The sequence below is a fragment of the Dermacentor andersoni genome, chromosome 3 (assembly GCF_023375885.2).
Source record: "Dermacentor andersoni chromosome 3, qqDerAnde1_hic_scaffold, whole genome shotgun sequence".
NCBI classification, from domain to species: domain Eukaryota; kingdom Metazoa; phylum Arthropoda; class Arachnida; order Ixodida; family Ixodidae; genus Dermacentor; species Dermacentor andersoni.
In genome coordinates this window covers 212,577,493-212,604,784 of record NC_092816.1, presented here as the reverse complement: position 1 = coordinate 212,604,784, position 27,292 = coordinate 212,577,493, and the positions used below count along the sequence as shown (strand labels likewise).

General features: G+C 44.3%; 1 protein-coding gene across 1 annotated transcript in view; it reads left to right on the top strand.

Moving 5' to 3' along the window:
• LOC126524711 (uncharacterized) overlaps positions 1–27,292 on the top strand; it is a 313,342-nt gene that overhangs the window by 52,016 nt on the left and 234,034 nt on the right. The window contains exons 2-3 of the mRNA XM_050172996.3: positions 6,739–6,837; positions 15,454–15,568. Of these exons, the coding sequence (XP_050028953.2) occupies positions 6,739–6,837; positions 15,454–15,568 (214 nt within the window). The remainder of the gene's footprint in view (positions 1–6,738; positions 6,838–15,453; positions 15,569–27,292) is intronic.

Sequence of the window (27,292 nt, the reverse complement as noted above, 5' to 3'; positions counted from 1 at the left end):
CAGATGGGACCCTACGCTTATGCTAGCTAACCTGTTGTTCTACTTAAGAGGCACGGCAAAGGTATGGTACGAAAACCACGAAGAGGAGCTAACCAGCTAGGACCAGTGCAAAGAGAAGTTGACAGAGTTGCTTGGCGAACCAGCCGGCCGTAAAATTGCCGCAAAGCTGGAACTGGCCTCCCGTGCCCAATGTCCCACGGAATCCTATGTCTCGTACATCGAGGACGTGTTGGCACTTTGTCGTAAAGGCGATGACGACATGACAGAAGCTGAGAAGGTCGGGCACGTGCTTAAGGGCATTGCTGATGACGCGTTTAATCTGCTCATGTGCAAAAGCTGTTCTACAATTGATGCTATCAATAAATAGTGCCGAGAATTCGATAGGCCAAAAGCCGACGCGTCATGCAACCCATCGCCAGACTTCCCAATGCTGCCGCAACATCGACGTGCGAAGATTAACCCGCACAGCAGCATGCGTGGCTATCAGAGGATGAGGTGTGAATCTTTCGACGTGAACTGGGTGCAATAGCGCCCGCACTTTTCTGTTCGTGTAGCCCTGATGCTACCGCTTGTTCAGTTCCCCTCGTACAAGCCATCGTTCGCCAGGAACTTGAAAACATTGGCTTACATTATGTCTGTGCTGTCGCCAATCCCAGAGCTAACGAGCGCCCTTCTACTATTTTCGCTCCACCCCGACGCTTCTCTCCGCGTTATTGCAACCCGACTGAGTGGAGAACTGCGGATGACCTGCCGATATGTTTCACCTGTCGCCGCATTGGTCATGTCGCCTGGTATTGTCGCAACTCGCGGCCCTGACCACCTGGCACGCCGACCAACCTGAGCCGTTTTAGTAGAAATACCCGCAATGTTTCGCCCACCACCTAGTCTAACAGCGCCGACAGCTCTGCTAGGAACACGTGGTACACTCGTTTACCATCGCCACGCGGACGCCGGTCTCGTTCACCGCAAACGCGTCCCCAATCTTCCCGTTCGCCGCAGCCACGTCACCTTTGGCCCCCTGTGGCTTTTGACCGCACCCTTTCGGAAAACTGAGAAATGCAGCCATCGGAGGTGGTGCTGCATTGCATAATACTGCAGCCATAGACATAGTATCCGGGTTTAATCCACTTGTAGTTAGGGTGTTTAGAAGGTCAGCAATGCGGTAGGATACAGATTGCTGTCCATAATTAGTACGACAAAAGCGGGTTAACCAAATGTCAGCATGTCTCGTGTTATAGGGAATTTCGCGACGATTCATGTTGAACAAGTTTACCTAATCAACATTTACCCTTCTCAACGTTGTTCGGTACATTCATGCTAGGCGAAATTAATAAATGATTTCAACCGGCATTAGTCTGTATTCGTAATATTATTTAGATGTGTGTTCTTTGGAGGAAAGTTTTGCTACAGCACGAGTTGCTCGTTTTTGACATAATTTTAGTTAATGATGTTTTGTTTTGATGCTCTTGCCCAGACTAGGTGACAGTTATTTAGTGTAGAAAGAAGTGAGTTATACACAGTTCGTTTGACAGTGGTATGCAAGACATGCCGGTGTCTATGTGACAGCCCGTTATTCTGTGTAGCTTTCCGCAAACATTGGAATTGTTTGTTCCAAAGTAGGTCTTCTGAAAATATAACTCCTAGTGCTTTAATCTCATTTGAGATTTTAATTTTAGCGCTTTTTTAATACAACCTGTTTTGAAGATTTAGGGTATTATGCTTTGGGCGAAACATGAACGCTTGTGTTTTTTTAGCATCTATTCTTAAATAATTTATATCACTCCATTTTGCGACATCCTGAAGCACAATGTTTGCATAATTGACAAGAGTGTCCGGATTTGTGCCCCAAAAGTATGATGGTATCGTCTGCATATCCTATCCATTTGATATATTCAGCAGTCGAGAAAAGATAATTCGTGCAAACAATGAAAAGAAGTGGTGCGAGAATGCTCCCTTGTGGCACACCATGTAGGATAGGTTTCATTTTTCAGTTTGAATGAATATGGCAAACGTATGTTGCGGATACAAAAAAAAATATTTGCGTGGCCACGTACTCCGTATCCTTCAAGGTTAGCTAAACGTGTGATATGATGTACAGTATTGAATGCTTTCGTGAAATTTAAATATATACTTAAGACCAGTTTTTTTGCATCAAGCGCCGCAGTTATAAATTCTTTTTGTGTTAGTAAAGCCAATTCCGCTGATTTGCCTTTGAGAAAACCATACTGTGATGTCGAGATGAGTGAGTGTTTGTCCAAGAAAACATACAATTGCCTGTGTATGACTTTTTCTAAACCCTTCGAAAAGACAGGTAAAATGGAAATCGGCCTAAAATAATTATTTGGGTCGTTTTCATTTACAGCTTTGTGGATTGCTATAACTTTTGCACTTTGCATTCCCATTCGGAAAGCCGCTCTTTTCTAAGCATAAGTTGCAAATTTCAACTAAACTGGCCGCAATTATGTTTATAACGAATTTAACTGGCCCAAGTTGCACATCATTTGCATCATGTGACGTGGATTTTCTAGGCTATAAAACACATTTTTAACTTCATTCTCCCTTGTGGGAAAAAAAACACCATACTACCAGAAAATTGTGCTGTTTGATGAATCGAGGGTATGCATGTTCTGTTGCAACTTGTAGGCTGCCCAACAGCCATGAAATGATCATTTAGAGCATTTGAAAGATCTGCCGCGCGAACAACGCGGTTGTTCGCAAGCATGCTGCCAACGTTACAAACATTGGTCTGTTTTATAAGACTGTTTATTCGCTTCCAGAGCAGAGCAGAGTTTCTTGGTAAAATAGGCTTGGTAATACTATTTTTTCACGGTGTTTAGTTTAGCGTTGAGCTTATTTCTAAACCCGTTGAAAGCCTTGAGTTTGTCGACATCTTTAGCTTTCACAAATTCCCGGTACATCTGATGTTTAAAATTTATCTGCTTGTGAAGGGAAGTGTTTATCCAAGGTTTTCGAGACTTCTTACATTTTCGTATAACGATATCTGGAAAAAGTTTTTGTATATAGCTTTAATATCCACAATGAACGCTTCGTACATGCTATCTGCGTCGGTACATGATAGAACGTGACTCCAATCATGAATCTAAATTCATGATTGGGATTCAGGCCTTTCAAATTCATGACTCATGAACTTGAAACGCATGAAGGGAGTGATCTGTAATATGGTGCGTATGCACAGGACTGCTACGTTCACGCTTTACGTCATTTCCATCAGAAATAAAAGCAAAAGGGGAAGATGGTCACTAATATCGCACATAAGTGATCCACTTTACACCATTTCACAGTCTGCACTTTTGATAAAAAGATCATGTTGACTCGATGTTCTATTAGTGATGCGGACTGGTTCATTTATAATATTTAAGATCTGCCAGATGTGAGAATTGACTGAATATCACTACTAATGCTGGAGACAGATAGCAAATCTATGTTTAGGTCACCGCTGAGAAACAGAACATATTTGTTTTGGGGCGCAAATTCTAATACTTCCTCAAAAAGTCAAGAAAAACTTGACACCGAACGTTAGGAGGCCGCACACCACTGATATAATCCTGGAGCCGTTCTGCACAGATAATATTTCGAAATTATCATTTGATACAGAGAATTCCTATAATTTGCACTTCGTGAGCGCGACTAACCAAGAGCAACACGCCACCGCCTCAATACAATACCCCAATACAATACAATTCGTACAATACTAATAAACGCAGCATCAGCTTCGCCTTTCTGGATGTGAAAATCAATGAGTTGGTACATCTGCATATGAACGTCTAGGGGGGTACGGTCACATTGAACTGACACTATTATTAGGATATAAGGCTTTGAGCCAATCATTATTAAAAAAATTATCACTATTAGGCACCTCTCGGTGCTTGGCATTTTCTGCCCGGTTTGAGTAATTTGGTGCGCAGCACCCAGTCATATCCGCGACTAAATTGGTTTGCAAATCACCGACCAATGCTTAAAAAGATCGCAACTGCGAAGCAAGACCAACAGGTACAGCAGGTTCCAAAACGCGCGCGATCCCGCTTCAAAGCCATTTGACCAAATTGGCAAATGGTGATGCAGTCAGCGTCAGCGTCTCGAAAGCGCACGTGACACACAGCTCTGGACTGCTAACTGGCGACCAGGCCACGTACCAAAATTTGGTTACATGCTGGAAGTACCCTATGCGGAGCATTCCACCACAATATATTGTTTTTAATTGTTTCGTTATTAGCCGTGATTTCATTGCGGCGAAACCATGATTTCTGGAGGCGAGCTTCACCGCCAATATAGGCAATCTCCCAACTTGCACCGTCTAGCCCCCGCAAGTGAAATTCGCTCCTTGCGTTCTCCACACCGGAGCTGGAGGTTTGGTTTGGTTTGGTGCCTGTAGTTATAGCACAACCCACTACGGGGGATTGACCATCAATCGGGCGGCAGTGGGTTGAAAAAGAATAAATGCCTAAATAGGATTTGTTTTACTGAAAATTAGATATTAAACGAATTTTAATCGTTAATAATTATTTTCATGCTATAATTTCTTAAAATTAGAAGTTAATATTTTTGGTTTCTTGTTGTGGAAAATAAAACATTAAATTTAGCATGGAAGTCTCCTTGTTTTCATTATAAAATTATATATGGAAATAGGATTGCGTGAAGCATACGTCGCGGGCCCCGCCTTCTTCTTCTTCTTTTTTCTGTCGTTCTTTTGCGGCGCGGCGCACTTCCACAGGCGGTCGCGCGCGAGCTGTTGAGTTTGTCTCGTTTCGCGCAGCACACCGTTTTGCGCGCTGTGCACGAGAACACCTCACTAGCGGTATAAGTCTGTGCTACACGAACACTGAGGCAGATGCAAGCACATCATAGAGCATGATCGCGCGTTGGAACACGGTAGGAAATGCAATAGTTTCGCTCTCAGCGCCCGCGACTTCACGACGTGGGAACAAGCAGACGAAACGGAAGTATATCTCTCGATACGAAGTAAAAGAATGACACGCAGACATTCGGCATGTATGTTTTCTTATTTCTCTAAACTTGAATTCTTCCCTTCAAGCAACAGAAGCAGCAAATAACTGCCTTGAATAATTGCGGAAGTAACGTGTCACAGAGAGTGGCGTCACTGCACGGCGATAGCGCACTTGCGATACATACGTCACTCTCCGGGTGGGAGCGCGTTGCCCGCCACGAGAAAGGCAAACAGCATTTGGTTTGAAATTTAAGCTTCTTACTCGGCCTGCTTGCTTAGTGGTTATAGTGTTGGGCTGCTAAGCAAAAGGTCGCTGGACCAAGTCCCAGCCGCGACGGCCACAATTCGATGGGGGCGAAATGCTAAAACACTCGTGCACTTAGATTTAGGTGTACGTTAAAGAACCCCAGGTGGTCCACATTTCTGGAGTCCCCCCTATAACGTGGCCTCGTAATCAGAAAGTGCTTCTGGCACGTAAAAATGCCCCATTTTTAATAAACATTTTAGCTCCTTTCGTGGCGCTTGCCGATGTAATACTTAGCGGAAACGATAGTTAGCGCGCGTTGTATGCACAGCGCTTGTCAGCTCAAAATGGCGAAACCGGGTAAGCGTTAGCGACGCAGCCGCGAAGTTGGCTTTCATCAGAGGAGAATGGTTTCTGCGCATGTGACTACGTTTGGCGAATAGTGGCGTGAGCGGAGTGTTCACTCAGATGCACAACTCTGACTCCCTAAAGGGAGCCTATACACTAACTCTAATGGCGTGACTCCATGCGCGCTAGGACGCTTACAGAGGGCATGTTTTCGCAGCAGCTAGCAAGCGTGGGCATGGCGTTGTAGTATAGTAGCTGATTTCCGTGCAGAGGTCACTAGTTCAATCCCAGCCAGGACTGGCTATTTATTTCTCATTCCTGGCGATAGCTGCTGGAGACATCGGCGGCGGTGGTAGACGGCATCGCCAATCGAAATGGCTATTTGGCTTCTGGATTAACTGAGCACATGCTGGTGGGCGAGTTGGTTATACATGATTACAAAGAAGGCGCCAAATAAAACAACAGACGAAGGAAGGAGACACGAGACAACCACGTAGGTGCTAATTAATTAATTCTGGATTAAGCCCAAACAGCCTAAGCTGTAAGAAATGGTGCTAGTTGCCTTCTCCGTCGCAGAGTATCTCTCCCATTTTATTGACTAGTGCCCGCAAACCGCATTCGTCTATAGCCTTTTCCCATATCAGAGACCAACTTCGCCCTCGTTTACAATTGGGTGCTCCGTGGCTGTTTTAAAAAATGAAAGCGATTAAGGAGGCGTGCAAAATAAGAACATAGGAAAAAGGCGGCCGTGTAGTCTATTACTTATATTCACTTGAATAAGAGAGAAAAAGAAATTAAAAAACTATACTGTCCCAGTGCAATTCTACAGACTTTTTACTAAGGCTGCTGGACAAATGTGTTGACTGTAAAAGTGATTACAGACGTTTATACCGGCGCAGTTGTAGTAATTTATTTTGTGAAACAACATAATAGTTTGGAATATTGTATTTTCATCTTTTTACAGTATCTCGGCTCAGTGATACGGAGATTAAAATCTTTAAGCGCACAGCCGCCCATTTCGGGCATGTGTTACACATTCATGCGCTTTACACAAACCCATTGAGTTATCAATGGGCGCCCATATTACGGAGGAATTAAAGGAATAAAAGGCTCTCTGTCTCAACGAGACTGCGACGCTGAAATGCTAATGAAGAACGCCTGCTCTTTTCTTCCGGCACAGCGTGGGGTGAAGAAGCTGCCACATCCGTACGACACCAAGTGTACCAACTACAGCCTCTTCGAGACACTGGACATATATCCCGTGAAGATGACGCGCGAGGTAAGGGGGAGAAGGCACACCCAGCCTCTTGCCTGTAGCAGCGCAGCGCAATGGCGATCTTTGCTTGTTTTTAGCACAGTACAATTAATCCAACCAGCTGGTTCTTGTTGTTAACCCAGCGAACATACGGGAGTCGTTGTGCGGACGTATTGTGCGGTATCTTGCCTCAACCACAACAAACAAACTAGCCCAGCAACAAGTTTTACTGGGGTGACGGCATGTCTATGCGATACACACTAAATGCGCACAGCCAAAATCACACTTTCTTCTTGCACACTCGTACAGTCAAAACTGTGCACATATTTGTTATGGAAAGGAATTGCTCCGAAGCAAGCGCCCAGTACACAAAACATTTCAGTACATCTCAAGAATATCCGTCACGAAATACTCTGAATGATCGAAGTGCGGTGGTAGTTGTGATTGTTCTTTTTACAGCGAAGCTGTATATCTCTACCGCCCAAGGAAATTTTCGTGTCGTTGGCGTGGTAAGCGAAAAACACCCCATACATGGGCCGATCGCGAAGATAGCGCAATGCCGGGCCGACCCGCGGCGGAGGTGAAGCAGGTGTTAAGCACTCCCGAAAATTACATTTTTTATGGCCTTTCAGAAAGCAGGGAGACCTGGGACGAAACAGCATTGAAGTTAACAAGCTTACTTACGACTACACTTGACACGCTCCCGCCGGAATCAATTCAGCGCGCCCATCGCTTACGCCAATTTTCACCGAGTAAGTGTCGCCCAGTAATAGCCAAATTTGGAAACTTCAAAACAAAACAAAAAATACCCCGACGGGCAGGGCAGTCACAGCTTCCAAGCACGAGAGCCGTTGCTGAGCAGGAGCGCTCGACCCACTAGCGTTTAGAGCCAGTAGCGCTGAACCCACTAGCGTCTCTCTTCGCTACATCTTGTCGTAACCGCCTAAAACAACAAAATATCACCGTAGTCGAAGACTTCTGCGCCTCAATCCGTACTGCTCGCAAAAAACTACTTGAATTTGGCAAAACTCAACCAAACGCACCGCAATGCCAGCTCCGATACTACTAGTTATACATAAACAATAGCTGTTTTTTCTACAACACGCAGGCAGACAAAATTGAAGGTGTTAAGCTGCAACGCTTTGGCACCGCCTCGGGTGATAGCGCTGCACAAGCCTCTTCAAGATTGGAGTTAATGAGGGGTAGTGGCCGTACTTCACAATGCCGTCTAACTGTCCTAGTCACTTACATTAGAAGTGTACTTAATAAACACGACTCACTCTCTTCTGCTATTGACACGTGCTGTGCACATAATATAGCACTTACCGAAACATGGCTTCCGGCCCACGTGCACGACTCTGAAATTTTTCAGGACGCTAATCATTTTGAGTGTACCGTTGCGATCGAACTGAACGTCAAGGAGGCGGTGTTATCCTGGCTATATCATCCAATACTCCATCTTCTTGTATTCAAGTACAAACTAACCTCGAAATTGTATGGGCCGCAGTAACTCTTTACCACATGAAAGTTATCTTCGGCGTGTGTTATCGTTCTCCGCCCGCTACAGCTACATTCATTGGCGAACTTCATGACATGATTAACACCGTTCAGGCACGTTTTCCTTCGTCCCCGTTGTTTCTGCTTGGTGATTTCAACTATCTAAACATATCGTGGAATACACAGCCACCAAGTTTATCGCCATTTTCGGCGGAGGCAAGCAGTTACTTAGGTTTGTGCTCCGTTTTTTCACTCTCGCAGCTCGTGACCGAACCAACAGAATATCGCCTCACTCGGCGAATGTATTAGATTTAATCTTGACTTCAAGCCCCGACCTTGCCTCTTCGGTAATACATCTGCCATGTATCAGTGATCATGCGCTGCTCACCTTGACTCTTTCCGCACCTTCTGTTCGAACTAGCAAAATGAAGAAAACCATACACAACTACAAGACAGCTAAATTTGATTGCCATAAATAACGAGCTAGCTGAATTTATTGCAGCCTTTCTTCACGGCTTAATGACCGTTCTGTCCAGTCTAACTAGATCATGTTTGCAGCCGAAGTCGAACGCCTAACAGTAAAATACATTCCTGTCCGCACAATAACTTCTAATCCCCAGGCACCATGGTATAATAGCCATATTCGACATTTATCAAACAGGAAAAAACGCCTTTATCGACAAGCGAATCAGTCACCGAGTGAATCACACTGGGAAAAATATGAAACTGCTTCTGATGAGTAAGTAAATGCATTGAAGGTCGCCAAGTTTAATTTCCAAACTAATGTCCTTCCATCATTGCTAAGCACCAATGTATCCAAATTCTGGCGCCTGATTAACCATTCTGCCGACAATAGCATCACATTGAATGATCCTTCCGGTGAACCTGTTCCTGCTCACACTTGTGCTTCGGTTCTAAACACAGAGTTCAACAAAAACTTCTCGCCACTATCTAGCTCATATTTACGTTCTATGAGTCAGTATCATTATTCAGTCATGGATCACATCGTCATTGATACATCTGGTGTTGCAAAACTCATTGATAATTTAAAATATCAGACTGCCCCAGGTTACGATAATATAAGTACTAAATTTTTGGAGAACACATCTACTTGCAGTTCCGTCATATTAACCAAAACATTTTCGACAATCACGGAACGCATCTACTTTGCCTGTACAATGGAAAACTGGGAAGGTGGTTGCCATCCACAAATGAGGTGTCAAATCTTCTCCCGCTAATTATAAACCAATATCTCTCACCATTATCTGTTGCAAAATGCTGGAGCACATCACATATAGTCATCTGGTTAATTTTCTCGAAGCTAATTCATTTTTCACGTCAGTGCAGCATGGTTTACGGAGAACATATTCGTACAAAACACAGCTCATCTTGTTTACGTACAAGTTACAATGCATTCTAGATCAATCCTCATTTGCCGACTGCATTTTCCTAGATTTCTACAAAGCATTTGATAAGGCATGTCACAAGCTATTGCTATACAAACTAAGCCTTCTTAATCTTGACTGTAACCACTTAAAATGGATAGAATGCTTTTTAAACAATCGTTTTCAGTTCGTCAGTGCTAACGACCATACCTCTGCCTTCACTAAAGTATGCTCAGGCGTACCACAAGGTTCTGTACTAGGTCCTCTTTTATTTATCTATATTAACGACTTTCCTTCCGAAATATCCTCAAATATTCATCTTTTTGCGGATGATTGCGCTGTTTTTCGCGAAATAGGTAACTCCGATGACATCACTGCATTGCAGGCCGATCTAAACGTTATTTCTAGCTGGTGTAAGAAATGGCTAATGAAACTTAATATTAACAAATGCAAAGTAGTAAGAATGTCTCGAACGGCTCATGCCTCACCTAAGTATTACCTGGATAACATTGCCCTTGAATCCGTTGACAACTATAAGTACCTTGGAGTTCATATTACGACAAACCTGTCATGGACTGTTCATACTAATTACAAACTTAACAATGCCAACCGGACGTTAGGTTACTTGCACGGAAATTTTCATTCCGCTTCGCCAACTTTAAAACTACTGCTGTATTCGACCCTAATACGCCCAAAATTAGAATCTGCATTGGCTGTTTGGCATTTATGCCAAGTTAACCTAATTAATTCTCTTGAACTTGTTCAAAATAATTCGGTTCGTTTCATTCTTTCTAACTATAATAGAACTGCAAGCATAAGCACTATAAGAACTAACCTCAACTGACCGCCACTGGCTTCTCGCCGAAAAATATCCCGACTAGGTCTGTTTCATAAATTATACCATCACCCTGTGCTACGAAGTGAATTACGCCACCAGTCTATGTCTCTCATCGCACTGACCATTTCCTCAAAGTAGGGTTTCTATCGTGCCATACCAAAAGCTTTCTTCAGTCATTTCTTCCGCGAACATCACGGCAATGGAACCACCTTCCTCCAGACATCGTTACTATTACAGATAACAATGCCTTTAAACTAGCACTAGCTAATATTTTTTAAGTAGCAGCAATATTGTACTCGCCAAACATTATTACTGTCTACTTTTCCGACCCTGACTTTATGTTCCTTTCACTTGTACCTTAGCTAACATAGTATAATATCAGCAATGATTATTTCTTCTTTTCATTGTAACATACTGCATTCTTGTAACCTTTTGAAACTGTTGATACCACTCCTCTCTGCAATGCCCCCTGGCCTTGTGGGTAATACAAATAAATAAATAAATAAACAAATGCGTGCGCTGATCCCGAAGATAGGGCAATACCGGCTCAACCCGCGGCGGATGTGAAGCAGGCGTTAGGCACTCCCCATACGTGGGCCGATCCCGAAGTTAATGCAATACCGGCCCGACCCACTGCGGAGGTGAAGCAGGCGTTAAGCACTCCCCAAACGCGGGCGGATCTTGAATGTAGTTTAATGCCGGGCCGACCCACGGTGAAGGTGCTGTTCGCCATTAAGGAGCCCACATACACAGCTTCACTGGTCAACCTTCTTCACAGAGTGGAAGGGCGTTGAGTTTTTTTTTTCTGCAATAAAGTAAGTTAGTTTGAAACTCGGTAACCTCTCGATAACTTGATAACCCGTACCTGACGTGTGACAGCGTCCGTGCCGCACATCAAGACGTCTGCACAATGACCATTGTTTCTAAGGCATCTTTGGTAAATAAAGCGCGTTGAATGGATCCGCGCTGTCACAGGCTGTTGCATATTGGAATGGTCTTCCCAAAAAAATTACACACATTAATGATCCTGTGACTTTTATACATAAAGTAAGGAGGCTGTTTACTTACTGTTCATGTATTGTACACTGCATGGTGTCTACATGCAAATAAGCAGGCCACGGATCGACATTCTGCGTATGCATGGCAAGTGCCGCTCTATCGCAACCGTCGCATGTGCAATACATAGTTTATTTACGGCGGCATGACGATGTATCAGCAAAACGGAACACCTACTGCTGGCATTAACATTCGGTTTACTACTGTTAAAATTTGTGTAATGAGTTCTTATTACTACTTCCACTCCTATTTCCTTTTCTAATCACCCTCAATCACTTCTCCACCTCGAAGCCGCTGAGAATTTGAAAAAATAAAGCGCTAAAAATTATGCGGATCCCACATACTGTTGGAATCCATGTAAGCGAAGCTTTCTGTGCTGTTTACTTGATTGGCTATAATAAGCGGTGACGTTGAGCGTTATTAGACAACTTGAGTCACTGGGTTGGCGTAGAAGGCGTGACGACGTTGGCATGACCAGTGTTCATTAATGAAGGCCTTCCGATTACGACGAAGCAACAACGAGGTCCTCACGAGGAAGGTATGTCAACAAATGCACGGTTACTGCATGAAAACGAAGGTGTGACGATGACGGCGTGACGCGAGTCGGATTACATAGTTTGATAAACATGATGCGATGCGCACGACGGCATCAGGAGTACATACTTAGTCTGCCAAGTTATTAGACAACTTCGATCACTATGTCGGCGTATAAGGCGTTACGCTGGTGGTATGACGAGTGTTCAATATGGAAGGCCTAATAACGACGCCGGAGTGACCACGAGGTCCTCACGACAAAGGTATGACAACGAATGCACGGTGACTGTCTGACCACGAAGTCGTAACAATGACGGCGTGACAGGAGTCGGATGACATAGTTTGAAGACGATGATGCAGCGCGCGACAGCGAGTACATAGTTAGTCGCCCAAGTTATTAGACAACTTGAGTCACTGGGCTGGCATAGAAGGCGTGACGACGGCGGCATGACCAGTGTGCATAACTGAAGACCTGCGGATGACGACGGAGCAACCACGAAGCCCTCACGACGAAGCTATGACAACGAATGCACGTTGACTGTATGGAATAGAAGGCGTGACGATGACGGGGTCACGCGATTCGGATGACATAGTTCGATGAAGGTGATGCAGCGCGCATGACACCAGTACATACTTACTCGCACAAGTTATTAGACAACTTGCGTGGCTGGGTCGGCGTAGAAGGTATGACGACGGTGGCGTGACCAGTGTTGAATGCTGAAGGCCGAATGACGACGACGGAGAGACCACGATGCCCTTACAATTAAGGTATGACAACAATTTCACGGTGACTGTATCACAACGAAAGCTTGACGATGATGGCGCGACGCAAGTCGGATGACATAGTTTGACGAAGGCGATGCGACGTGCACGACGGCAGCTAGAGTACATACTTGGTCGCCCAACTTAGTAGACAGCTTGGGTCACTGGGTCGGCGTAGCAGGCGTGATGACGGTGACATGACGAGTGTTGAAAATTCAAGGCTTATTGACGACGACGGAGCTACCACGAGGTCCGCACGACGAAGGTATGATAAAGAATACACGGTGTGTTTATGACAACGAAGGCGTGACGACGACGGCTTGACGCGAGTCGGATGACATAGTTGGATGAAGATGATGCAACGCGCACGACGGCATCACGAGATACATACTTCGTCACCGATGTTAACAGACAACTTGGGTCACTGGGTCGGGGTAGAAGGCGTGACGACGGTGGCATGACCAGTGTTCACTACTGAGGGCCTACGGACGACGACGGAGCGACCACGAGGGTCTCCCGACGTAAGTATGACAACGAATGCACGGTGACGGTATGAAAACGAAGGCGTGACGATGACGGCCTGACGCGAGTCGGATGACATAGTTTGAAGAACATGATGCGACGCGCACGACGGCAGCACGAGTGCATACTTAGCCGCCCAAGTTACTAGGCAAGTTGGGTCACTGGGTAGCGTAGAAGGCGTGACGATGATGACATGACGAGTGTTGAATATTAAAGGAGTAATGACGACGACGGAGTGACCTTGAAGTCCTCACGACCAAGGTATCCCAACGAATGCACGGTGACTGTATGAAAACGAATGCGCGGCCATGACGACCTGATGCGAGTCAGATGACATAGTTTGATGAAGATGAGACTATTCGCACGACGGCATCACGAGTACACACTTAGTCGCCCAAGTTATTAGGCAACTTGTGTCACTATGTCGGCGTAGAAAGCGTGACGATGGTGGCGCGTGACGAGATTTGAATATTGAAGGCCTGATGACGTCCTCACGACGAAGGTATGGCAACAAATGCACGGTGACTGCATGGCAACGAAGGCTTGACGATGATGGCAGGATGCGATTCAGATGACATAGTTTGATGAAGACGATGCAGCGCACACAACGGCAGCACGAGTACATACTTAGTCGCCCAAGTTAGTACACATCTTGGGTCATTGCGTCAATGTAGAAGTCGTGACGACGGTGGCATGACGAGTGTCGAATATGGAAGGGCTAATGACGACGACGGAATTACCACAAAATCCACACGACGAAGGTATGACAACGATTACACCGTGACTCTATGACAACGAAGGCGGGACGATGACGGCGTGACGCGAGTCGGGTGACATAGCTGGAAGAAGATGATACAACGCGCCCGACGGCAGGACGAGCGCATACTTAGTCGTCCGTTATTAAAGACCTTGGGTCAGTGGGTCGGAGTAGAAGGCGTGACGACGGTGACATGACCAGTGTTGAATATTGAAGGCTTAATGACGACGATGGAACGACGACGAGGTCCTCTCGATGAAGGCATTACAACGAATGTATGGTGACTTTATCAAAACGAAGGCGTGACGGTGATGGCGTGACGACAAAGTTGGATGAAGATGACGTCACGCCCACGACGGCATCACGAGTACATAGTTAGTCGTCCAAGGTATTAGACAACTTGTGTGATTGGGTCGACGTAGAAGGCGTGACGACAGCGGCATGACGATAGTCAGATTAAGAAGCTGGAACGACCACGATGTCATCAAAACTACGGGTATATCTAGTGACCCAAGCGGTTGCACTACTTGGGCCACTTCCTCGGCGTAGATGGCGTAACAGAGGCGACATGACGAGAGCGCAGTGATGAAGCTGGGATGACGACGATGGCATCACGTACCTTGTGGCCCAACCTTGTGCCACAAGTCACCCTTAACCACCCAAGCTTGGGCCACCCATAACTTGGGTGACTGGGTCGTCGTAAGAGGACAGACAGACAGACAGACAGACAGACAGACAGACAGACAGACAGACAGACAGACAGACAGACAGACAGACAGACAGACAGACAGACAGACAGACAGACAGACAGACAGACAGACAGACAGACAGATAGATAGATAGATAGATAGATAGATAGATAGATAGATAGATAGATAGATAGATAGATAGATAGATAGATAGATAGATAGATAGATAGATAGATAGATAGATAGGCTCAAAACAGCTGAAGTAGAGAAATCCAAAAACAAGAAAGGGGCTGACAGATGGAAGAGCACACTGTGGTATAAAGTTTGTAAACAGGGATGAAGTGCCTCAGACAGGCTGGCCTGTCTGAGGCACTTCATCTCTGTTTACAAACTTTATACCACAGTGAAGTAGAGAAAGAATGGTAACCACATCAATAGATCGATGGTGCGTTTTTTCCATCGTTTAAATTGGTCCTCCTACAGCTCTATCTTGTGGCAAATAATAGGCTAGGAAAGCAGAACATAGTGCACACACATTTCATTTTTGGAGGCTCAGTTTTGACGGCCGCATATATGACGGCCACATTTCGCGCTTTGCAGATCTGCCTGGAAGAGTGCCAAATGAATATCACATGGGACATGTGCCACTGCGTCGACCAGGGTTACGCTTTCCGAAACAGGGTAAACGAGTCTGGCTGCACAGCCAAGGAAATGGGTGAGTGCTTGTTCATACGTCCAGGTCACTCGTCATGATTCGGCGGAGACTGTGATAGGCATAGAAATTCGCGTGCTGTACTGTAAAAGTCTGGTATGGCTTCCGCAATGGCTACGCGCATTTGTCGCCAGCTTGTGCACTCAGAACGACAAAATAAGACTTACCGGCGCCAATAAACAAAGTGTGTAGTGAACACTAAGTGCTTTTTTTCCTCACAACGTTTGGATCGGCGATCGCCATATGCGTTTCAATATAGCACTGTGCATATCATTCATTTTTACAAAGATCTAAGTTTAAATTATGGGGTTTTACGTGCCATGATTATATGTTTGATTATATATGTTATAATATATAGGTTTAAGTCCTTTCGTCTTGAGCTGTTAGCCATAAGGTAGGAAGATAAGCGTCTAAATGCAACTCGGTAGGGGGTCACATCAGTGGTATTAGTTACATATAAACATGGCGGGAACACTCTTTAAGTTCACTGAAATCTTTCGTAGATAAGAAGTACTATTGGAAGGGCCGTAGTGGGAGACTTCGAAATCATTTTGACCAGCTGGAGTTCTTTAACGTGCACCCAACGCAAGGTACATGGCTGTTTGTTGCATTTCGCCCATATACAAATGCGGCCGGCGTGCCCTGGATACGATGCCGCAACCTCATGCTTAGCAGCTAAGTGCCATAAACATTAGGTAACCGCGGCGGTTGACACAGATTTCAATCAGATGCGCAAAAGAGGATACGTAGAGCGTTTTCCGCACCTTGCAAAAGTGCGAACTTACAGGGAAGTACCTAAAACACTGCGAACACAGCAAATATGTCTTTGTAGCTACACCACATAAGCTTAACGCCTTCACCAGAATGTGCGTTCTTTACACAGGAATACTCGTCGCCTGTGCATGAATTTTACTGGTGTGGATAAGACCCGCATAGAAGGCGGAGGAATTGGGAGAAGAAAATGTGGATTCAATTATAAAGTAAAAAAAAAATCCTCTTTCTCCGCTGACTCGAAGTAGTGAAGCGCTAGTTGGTGAAATAGTATGCGCATTGAGCCTAGGACGGTTTAGTGTGGTGTTGGAGTGGACATTCGCAGGGTGTGAGCGAGCATTTACCTTTTAAGTAAAAGCAATGTAACGCCTATTCGGTTGCGAAAGTTTCACCTCCAGGTAGTCAAGGGGAGAGATTTGGCTTTTCTTCCTCCTCTTACGTGTCCGGACGTAGCCACTGGTCCAAGTAGTGTAACCCTATCCTTCAAGCACCGCTATTCGTGAATCAAACAAGACGACGTCCGCGGCATGAATTAAACAGGAAAGAAGCTGAGCGCTGGAAGACTATTGAGGACGAAGCATTTGCGCTCAATAATTTTAATTGCATGTAGTAGAACACATAGTTTAGGACCACCTCAGCGACTCGGAAGTCAGCGTGCTTTAGAAGACGAGGATGGCCCGTACAGCACGTAGATGTTCAGTGAGCGTTAGTCATTTATGGCACTATCTGGCATGACCACGCTCTCCAGTATAAGTATTCTGCTCGACACAGTGAGTGAGAGGCACAATTCTGAACTGCCAATGCGCTGGCCCAAATTTTGGGCCGAAATTACATTTTTTCCTTTCCTTGTATTTCTTTCATTGCAATTTTACTGCAAAGGATTTTATTCTTACAACAAGAGGCACTGCCGGACATCTAAACGACAGGGGAGGTAGCCCACAAGAGCTATATTTATTTATTTCTTCACATATACTGTAGCCCAATATAGGGGTATAACAGGGGTGGGAACATTATACAGTACTATATATTACACAATAAAAACGCAGATATACACAAAAATATGAATGATCAAAAGGAAGCGCTTTGCATGTTAGCGAAGTGCTTACCAGTGGTAGCTATAAAATCTTTTAGTGACAGTGAACGAACGTTAGCGGGTAGAGAATTCCAAAGCTCTATCGTACGTGGAAAAAAAAAACTTTACTTGAATGTGTTAGTACGGGCATAAATAAGTGCTATGTTCAAGGCGTGGGAGCTACGGGTACAACTTGCGTTAGTAAATGTTATAGAGTTACAATCAGAAAGATCAGTGTTATTAATTGCATATAACGTTTAAGGCTTCAATATGGTAACGTGAAAGTAATGGCTCAGTGTTCAAAGACTGTTGAGTCTGTGCTGGTGAGAAACTGCGGCTGTAATTTTGGCAAATGAAACGGATAGATTTTCGTTGAACGTTATTTAGCGAACTTATTTCACATTGTTTGTAAAGGAACCAAACGATAGATGCATATTGTTGAACAGGGCGAATATACCTTCTATATGATAGCAGTTTGACATCGTGGCTAAGCATCAGTGCGGCGCAAATAACATTATTTGTAGGGCTTTCCCGTTAACATATTCAATATGTTTAGATCATGAGAGATGTTATGGTAAATGACGCCTACGTATCTATATTGAGACGCTCTTTTAAGTTGGATGCCATCGCGAGAATAATCGAACGAGTGGTGGTTCTGTCTATTGGCAAATGATATAACGTTTGTTTTACTACGGTTGATGTTCATTTGCCACGTTTTGCACCAAGCACAGAAAGTCGTAATGGATTGGCAAGACGGCGGGATGGTCATGAATGAAGTTAATAGACTCGTATAATACGCAGTCGTTATCAAGGATGAAAACAGATTGGAAGTACGAGTTAAAAGCATTCGAAACTACTTTGGGGTTGTTAGTAATAGCTTCATTAATCTTGAAAGTTATACTGCACGTTGCACTAGGTAACATTGATGTCCAGAACCTGTGAGGATTTGACTTAGGTAGTATAGGGAGTTGGACTACCAGTACAAAGTTCCTCCTAGGATTTTTCAAAAGGAACGCGAAACGCAGGATTACAATGACCCAAGGAAGTTTATTATATATATTTGTTGTTCTTAATGGAACGTAAATATTGATGCAAGATTTCACTAACGACTCCAAACAATCAACAAGACTGTCACCATGACATTCCGTACTGAGTGACAAAAAATGCTATCAGTGATAGACGTATCGTCAGCCTTATTAAAATCATGAAATGTGAAATAGCTAAAGCGTTCATGCGGGATAGTACAGTTAATGTGTACGAGAAGTGCGTTATGATCCGAAAGGCCTTCCAGGGTATCATACTTAAAACCTAAATGAGGAAGACTGTCACTGATAAACACTACGTCAAGTATGGAGTTCTGCTCCGTATTATCAGCTAATTGCATCAGGTAATGGGACAAATAGAACGTAATTAAGTCTCTACAAATAGAGGCACTATTTGCGGAATATGTGAGGAAGGTCAGTGAATGCCGGGAACGGTAAAGTCACCAAGAACGGTTAAGTTAGAACTGTCGAGGCTATAGCTATGTATGAAATGTAAAATATTACTGAGCAAGTCACTAGGGTTACCAGGAGCGCGATAAAGACCCCAAATCGTTAAATTGTGCTTATGCACTAGTAACTAGCACCAAACCAATTCTATATTGGGAGGTCCTGGTAGAACTTTAAAGTTAAGTTAAAGTTAAAGTTAAGGTAAAAGCAAAGCAACACCACCATCTTCTTCATCTCACGGTCATACCGGACAGAATTGTAACCAGGAGACGAGAATTCTGAGTCGTGAATATCTTCATGAAGCCATGTTTCTATGATGCATATAACACGAAGATAACATGAAGAAACTAGCGACGGAAAGTGTGGAAATTAGTTGGTCACGATTTTGGCACTAACATTCAAAAGCGCAAGATCTGTGGCGGAGTGATGAGATGGTCAACCATCTGATGAACTCTGATGTGATGGTTCTGTTGATGATAAAAAGTTCTGGTGATGATACATTGGAAATTTTGCGCTAGAATCGAAACCAGGAGCTATTAATAAGATATTTGCGGCACCATCCCAGTTCTAATGAACGTTATATATGAATGAATGGTCCAACCTCAGTTTAATAACTGAGCCGTTATTCCGCAGTTCAACTGATGCGTCGCATATCATTTTACGTACTTTGCGCACTCTGGAAGAAACATCTTCAGAACGTTTCACGCCGGAATCGTTCAGCATATAAGCGTTTTTGAGCGTCACAAGCTTATCGCTGAAATCAAGCAATTTTAAAATGATAGGGCGAGAATGCCCAGGGCGCATTCTGTCTAACCTATGGAAGCGTTCAATGCGCGGACTGTGAAGGGAAAGCCTATTGAAGACGTTCGCAACCTTGGAGTGCAGTGTGTCACAATTGTCGTTGGCATCTTCTGGTATGCCATGAAGGACTACGTTATTTCTTCGTGAATGGTTCAAGATTGTGATATTTGGCAGCATTATACTATATCCACCATCTAATAGATATCGTACGTCCCAGTCGAAAAATCTACCAGACCACATCTTCTGTTTTTCATCGTTTACACCAGAGCAGCTTTTCAGACACGAGTGTGGTGTGTTTCGTGTATACAGTGCGCCCGGTCTGGTGTGCTTGTTGTAGCCGACCTGGCGTTTGCGCTGAGCCCAGTATGGTGTGTTTAGTGTACTCGCCGCGGTGTCCTTCGTCTGTTCGAGTGTGTATGGTGTGCTCGCCTGCTGCTGTCTGTATCCTGTCTTGGTATATTTTCTTGAGACCTTGCTGGTGCCTTGTTGTGTGTCTGCGAAATATTGCCATGTACCACATATCTATATAGAGAGAATTTCTGGATCACAGCGCCCCGGTATTATGCTGCTGTGTGGGTATTGACTGTGGTAACCGATTAGCTTACGTTGATTCTGTTGATGACAAGTTGCTGTGCGATGTGGGAGGCAGAATAGTGCAAATAATTGTTTATTCAGGATTTTAAATGAAACATTATTTTCCATGAGAATATGATCATAAAATAGCTTAAGGGCACCAAATTTTCTTGTACGCACTTTGTTACCCTAGCAACCAAGTTATTTGTCAAGGCGACATGCTAATTATAAACTGCTACTTTTTACTTTTTGGTAAATGGTATCTCAGTCTGATGCCTAGAAGAATCTTGTAATAAATCTTTGTAATTTTGTGGAAGCGATAACCAGTTCACAGCCAACCATTTCTCTTGTCATACCGTGATTGTCAGAGAGTCGCTATCATGCCTCCAATTGTGATACCGTCGTCATAATTCCGTCGTGACTGCGCCATCGTTGTAGCTCCAACTTCGTCATCCGACCCCTATAAAAATTACTGTTGCATTGTATTTGGCATATGGTTGACGAATGATTGACTCAATATCCTTTCAACTAGGGCAAGCTAGGGAAAGTATGGAGAATATTTTATTAGAATGTTAAGATATTTGCCCAGCGGTCGATTTAGGCACGTCTGGCCTCTTTGACGCCCTTGGGTTCAGCGAGAGCATGCGAAAAGTAAGCATGACCGCAATAAAGATTAGTAAGAGACGATAGGACGATTATTGGAAGTAGGGAAACCAGAAACAATGGAGGCGTACAAATACAAGGTGCCCAATAAGGGTTCAGAATGTTTAATGATGAAAATTCTTCGTGTTATTTTAACGTACGTAAGACATTAGGCATTATAATAACAAGAGATTGGAGGCTTAACCTACAGCCGCTTTCCAAAGGGGACCATCACAGCATCCATCCATCCTAATTCCCGGCTGTGTATTGAACCACAGACCTTGATGCACAACATACCTGCAATACACATAGGAAATAAACACAAAACATTTGCATGATCGCTCTTGGTGTAATTTTCATGTAATTATATTACGCTTGTCGGTATCTGCTTAATTTCTAGCCATTAGTAACTTGCCATTACAAATTTTGAGAAAGTGCTGGGAAGCATAACATCAAAGAAAAAGTACTTTGCTCTAGCATACAGACAACACATTTCTCTTCATGCAACAATGGTACTTATTGCAGAGCCAATCTATGACATTATACCAGTTTTAAGATTTTTATGTCATGATGGCATATTGCAAGTTTTCAACCCAAGAGATTTGTAGCGCATCCTCTCAGCAGAGTACGCAGCTGCGACACGTGTGGAGCACGTGCCTCCATGCCTTCAAAAAAAATTAAATTATGGGGTTTTACGTGCCAAAACCACTTTCTGATTATGAGACACGCCGTAGTGGAGGACTCTGGAAATTTTGACCACCCGGGGTTCTATAACGTGCACCTAAATCTAAGTACACGGGTGTTTTCGCATTTCGCCCCCATCGAAATGCGGCCGCCGTGGCCGGGATTCGATCCCGCGAACTCGTGCTCAGCAGCCCAACACCATAGCCACTGAGCAACCACGGCGGGTTCCATGCCTTCAAGGTTAGCTTCTATCGGCATTGACACCTGTATATCACTCTTCTTTCGTAGCACATCACTTGTAGCACGTCTCAGAGTTATAATTTCAAGCCGTATATGCTTTGCGCACTCTACAGCCATAATACGCCTACTCTTCGCAATTTATTGGTGCATCGAAAACTTACGATCACCTGATTGGTTCGCTTTGTCAAAACCCAGCCCTTGCGCCAATAAACGTCACCCATCATCATCACGATCATTATTAATTCTTGAAATAAATGTGCTCACACTACTACTCTCCCTCTTAACTACGGCGCCTCAATGTCCGGGTATTGAATAGCATAGCTGTTCAGCTGTGCGAAAGATGACAAAGTACAGTCATGTTATCGGCATGCGAACTTGTGTGAAGTACAAAACCATAGCCAAAGCCAGGCGTCTTCAGGGTACGTGTGCTTCCATACTTGCTCTGGTGTTTATCACTCGATCGAATAAACATTTCCGTGTCTTGGTGGAACGGCCTGTCTGATCACAATATTGGCAGGTGTACATGTTTATCTTTCTCGGGTGACCACGTTTCACCGCTTAACAAATATTATCACGCTGCGCAGGACGCGCCTGCACGTATAGGAAATTTCTGGAATGTTATCGACGGTTCCATCCGCTGTCTGTCACCGAACCTTGTGTAATCTGATTGCATGTTTGCGCGACGCGAATAGTATAGAACTTTGTAGAAGACACGCGGGTCCAAGCGATTAGTCTGGAACATTCGACGATTGATGAATAAAAGCCGACGCGCTTGAGCCGTTGATCAGATTTTCGACGCTCGGCGACCGTGTTCGCCGCTATCGTTGTGCTATAAGTGTAGCCTGTTTTTGTGGACACAGGTTCGCCCAATAAAAGTTAGTTTTATGTTTCACAGCATTGCTACTGTGTTCTTCAGCGTCACCACCACGTGACAATATGGTGTACTTTTCATGAAGCAACAAAAACCCCAACTACTCTCCACCTACAAAGCCTGTCTGTGCAAAAGGCTTTTCGCGTGCCAGGGTCGAAAGCAGGCTTGATTACCTTGTCCTATGCCTGAGTGATTTTAAAGGAAATGATGTGTATATGCTATGTGATAGGTTTAAAGAAAGCTGTACGTACTGCAGAAAACATTTTATTAGCAATAGAATAAAGAAAACGCACAAAATAAACCCCTTGATCACGCGTAAGGTCTTGCATTTGAAACGAACACTAAAGCGACTAAAACGTACACGCTTCTCCCGAAACGCTGTAACAACTGCACGACTTGCACTGCATCAGGTTGTGAGCCTCAAAATGTCATTACTTTGAACACACACTACCAAGCTGTATTCAAAACGCTCCGCAAAAGTTTTGGAGACACTTGTCCAGGAAAAACAAGCCTGTCGACTAAATTATGCACAGTGACGTTTTTGTCACCGATAAAGCAAACATTGCTGAACATTTTAATACATATTTTTACAGTGTTTTTCTTTCTAAATCCAATCCCAAATACCGCGAACAGCTCCATCATGTCCTCCCGAACCAAGCATTATAACTTCTGCAGGCGTGTTAGCCATGTTGTTGAATCCGAAAACAAAAGTGTCTCCTGGTCCTGACGGGATTCCAGATATTTTGTTGCAGTGTTATAGTGAAATGATGTCCAAACTTCTTGTGATAATTTGCCGTGCAAGCCTATCAACTAGGAGTGCTCCTTCGGATTGGAGAGTTGCGCGGATGGTGCCAATACTTAAGAAACGTACTGCATTATCTGTTACAAATTTTCCACCAATATCGCTTACATGTTATTCTTGTAAACTTTTTGAGCACATTGTAGTCACTTATATGACTATCTTTCTAAATGACAGATACATTCTATCTTCATTTCGACATGGATTTAGAAAGGAACTTTCAACAGTCACGCAACTAACATCTGTAGTTTATAGCTTTGCTGATGCAGTAAACGGGTCCGGCCAGATTGACGTTATTTTTCTAGATTTTAAGAAAGCGTTTGACCTTGTTCTACATGAAAAACTTATATGCAAGCTTGAATCTACTGGGCTTCGTTCTTTCATAATTAATTGGGGGCATGCTTACCTTTCTAACTGTGAACAGTTCATCAGCATAGATTCTCATTGTTCTAGCTACCTCCCAGTCACTTCTGGCGTACCGCAGGGAAGTGTACTTAGACTATTACTCTTCTTATTATACATAAATGAGATTGTTGACATTGTTACGTAGGAAGACGCCGACGAAGAGCTATATACAAGTATATTTACAAGGCAATTCGCCACACTTGGCCAAGAGGCAACAGCCCGCGCTAGCCTCTAATTATCGTCGTCGTCTTCACCCTGCTCGCCTCTTTGTCATCGCAAATACTGTTCCGTAGCAATATTATGAGTACCAGTGGAGATTAAGGCTTTTTGCCGACGATTGTGCATTGTTTAATGATATTAGGTCTTCTGAAGGTCAAGTCAATCCTAATTCTAGCCTTCAGAACATTCATTCCTGGTGCAATCAATTGGACATGAAGCTTAATGACGAAGCAGTCTTCGTGAAAGTTACCAATAAAAAGAGTAGCCTATCATTTTCATATAACCTTCCATATAACCCGCTCGAATAAGTTAATGAATACACTTACCTAGGTGTTACTATTACCAATAATCTTAGTTGGAATAAAGATATATCAAACATATGCACGTCAGCTTTTAAGAAACTTTGCCTCCTCAGGTACACATTAAAAGCTGCCCCTACTAGCGCAAAGCTCTTAGACTACACCTCAATAATACGACCTAAACTCGAGTACGCATGTACCGTCTGGGACCCTTACATAAAACCTAACAATGAGGCGTTGGAAATGATCCAGCGAAATATTTTCGATTTATCTTTCACAAATACTGCTCTACTGACTCCCACCACTCTCATGGAGCAACATAACATACATTTATAAAACTACGCGAAGAAACCAGACAAATAGCTACTCATTGTACGAACTTCTACTTCTCGCAGTGCCCGATTGCTCCGTTTATTCGTCTTTTTCTACCCACTCCTGCGCCCCAGTAGCGTTGTCCAATTCAAGCTTGTACAATTTCTGCACTGGCCTTCTTATAAGCTTGCCAACTTGAGCTTTCACACTGCAGGCTCGGATTATTCCATCTTGACCAGGGAAGAGGCCCAGGACTGGTCCCAGTGGCCAAATGCCTCTAGAGATGTAAGGTTCCTCGATGAGTACTACATCATCTACTTGTAGACTGCTACTAGGATGCGATGGGTAGAAGTTAAGCGCCCGCAGCTTGAGGAGGTATTCTTTCTTCCATGGGATCCACAAGTGGTCCATGAGCTTCTGACGGTATCGCAACTTCTTGCTCAGGTCACGTTGCGTAGCTTGTGCACTTCGAGCTTCGTCGTCATTGTTGGTTCTTTCTGGAGAGGCAAGAAATGAGCTCCCGACCAGAAAATGAGCAAGACATAGTGGAGAGGGCTCTCAAGCGTCCGTGTACGCATAGGTTAGGGGTCTTGAATTGATAACCACCTCTACCTCAAGCAGTACTGTCTCAGTTCGTTTGCTGTTGAGCTTGCTCTTTACCAGCACGTTGCATAAAGATGACTTGACTGATCGGATAAGTATCTCCCACCAGCCGCCCACCACGGGGCACCTGGCATAATAAATCTCCATTCTATGCGATGCGTCAAGAGCAAAGATGCAAATAGAGAGCTCTTCATGGTGTTCCAAATGTCCCATAGGTCTCGCGATGCTCCCTTAAATGCGCGAGCATTATTGGAGTACAGTGCTGCGGGCACTCCTTTACGAGCCAAAAAACCTACGGAACGCTAGTAGGAAGGAGCCTGTAGAGATTTCATTCGTCAATTCAAGGTGTACAGCTCTCGTGGTCCCACATGTGAACAACAGAAATTAGCTTTGTATGTAACTCCATCAGCCTCATGTTGCTTCACATATAGTGAGCCTGCAAAGTCTAATCCTACAACTTCAAAGGGCCGTGATGTGAGAAGCATGTCTTCCGTCATTGGCGCAAATTGGACCTTTACAGGTTTACGGTTGTATTTTTTGCAGAGAAAGCAAGCATTGATGGTCCGTTTAACTTCTTGTCGAACACGTATAACCCAGTAGCGCTGTCGAATCTGCATCATAGCGCTTGCCACACCGCCACGTAAAACTCTACAGTGACCATCAGTAACTATAAGGTCCTGAAGGGATGCCTTTGCGGTAGAAAAACCGGGTACTTTTCGTCATACGTAGCGTTCATTCTTTCAATACTGCCTCCAAGCCGAAGCTGCCCGCTGTGATCAAGGTAAGGGTGGAGATCGCGAAGTATGGAGTGCTTCTGGACGGACAGTGTCTCCAAGCCGAAGGCTCGAAGCCGAAAACTTCGAGCTGGACACGACAGATTCAGAACATTTCAGCCTTGTTTAGCTCCTCTGTCGAAATAGTTCACTGAGCGACGTTTGAATACGACGACATCGATCCACAAATCGAAATACCCAGGCGGTGACGTGCAGGAGCTTCTCTCGGTTGCCAAACTTCCTTAAGTAGAACAGGGTGTCCACTATTCTCGGCGCTTGAAGAAGTATATGTTGCGTGTCACACTCTGATTCTTCGTAGATCGGTGTGGTGATGTCTGAGTCTGTAGGCCAGGTTGATCTTGGCTGGGATAACCATTCAGATCCCCTCCACTAGCTGCGACATATACGTATAATCTTTAAACATACACCCCTAGTCAATAAATCCGAAGGGTTTTCTTCTCCTGGGAAGTAACGCCATAGCGTTGGGTCAGCAAATGCTGTGATTTCAGTCACTCTGTGCTTTACAAGCTGACCCAACTTGTTACAGTCACCCCGGATCCAGCTCAGCGTGATCGTTGAGTCTGTCCGCATGACACAAGTAAAATGCGTTGAATCCCACGATGAGCGGATGTGTTTTAATAATCTGGCTCCTACTAGCCATAAGCTCGAGCTTCGGCAGTGTTAAAATCTTGGTAGGTGCTACTCGAGACTTCGCTACTATTAGTGATGCAGCTGTATTTCCGCCGCCATCAACTGTTCTCAAACACGCACATGCTCCATAATGCCTTCAGGCTGGCGTCGACGAATATATGCAGCTCTGCCTTCTCAACCACTCCATATAGCCCATCTCTCACGCAGCGCGGAATCTTGATGAAGCCAAGCTGGATTACGTCTGTGCACCATGCTGTCCATGTCGCCTTGATCTCCTCTGCTAACTGGTCATCCCAAGACTGGCCTAAAGCCCACAGGCGTTGAAACAAAAGCTTTGCAGTAATAGTGAAAGGCGTCAAGAAAGAAAGAACACCAAGACGGCCAAACATTCGGCAAGCAGCCTTGAGAAGTGTACGTTTTGTGTCCGGCTGAGCTGAGGCTTAGTATTGCGCTATAGATTTGAAGAAAATTTGAAATAATCAGTTTCGGTATCCCATTGCATTCCCAAAACTGCAGTTGATT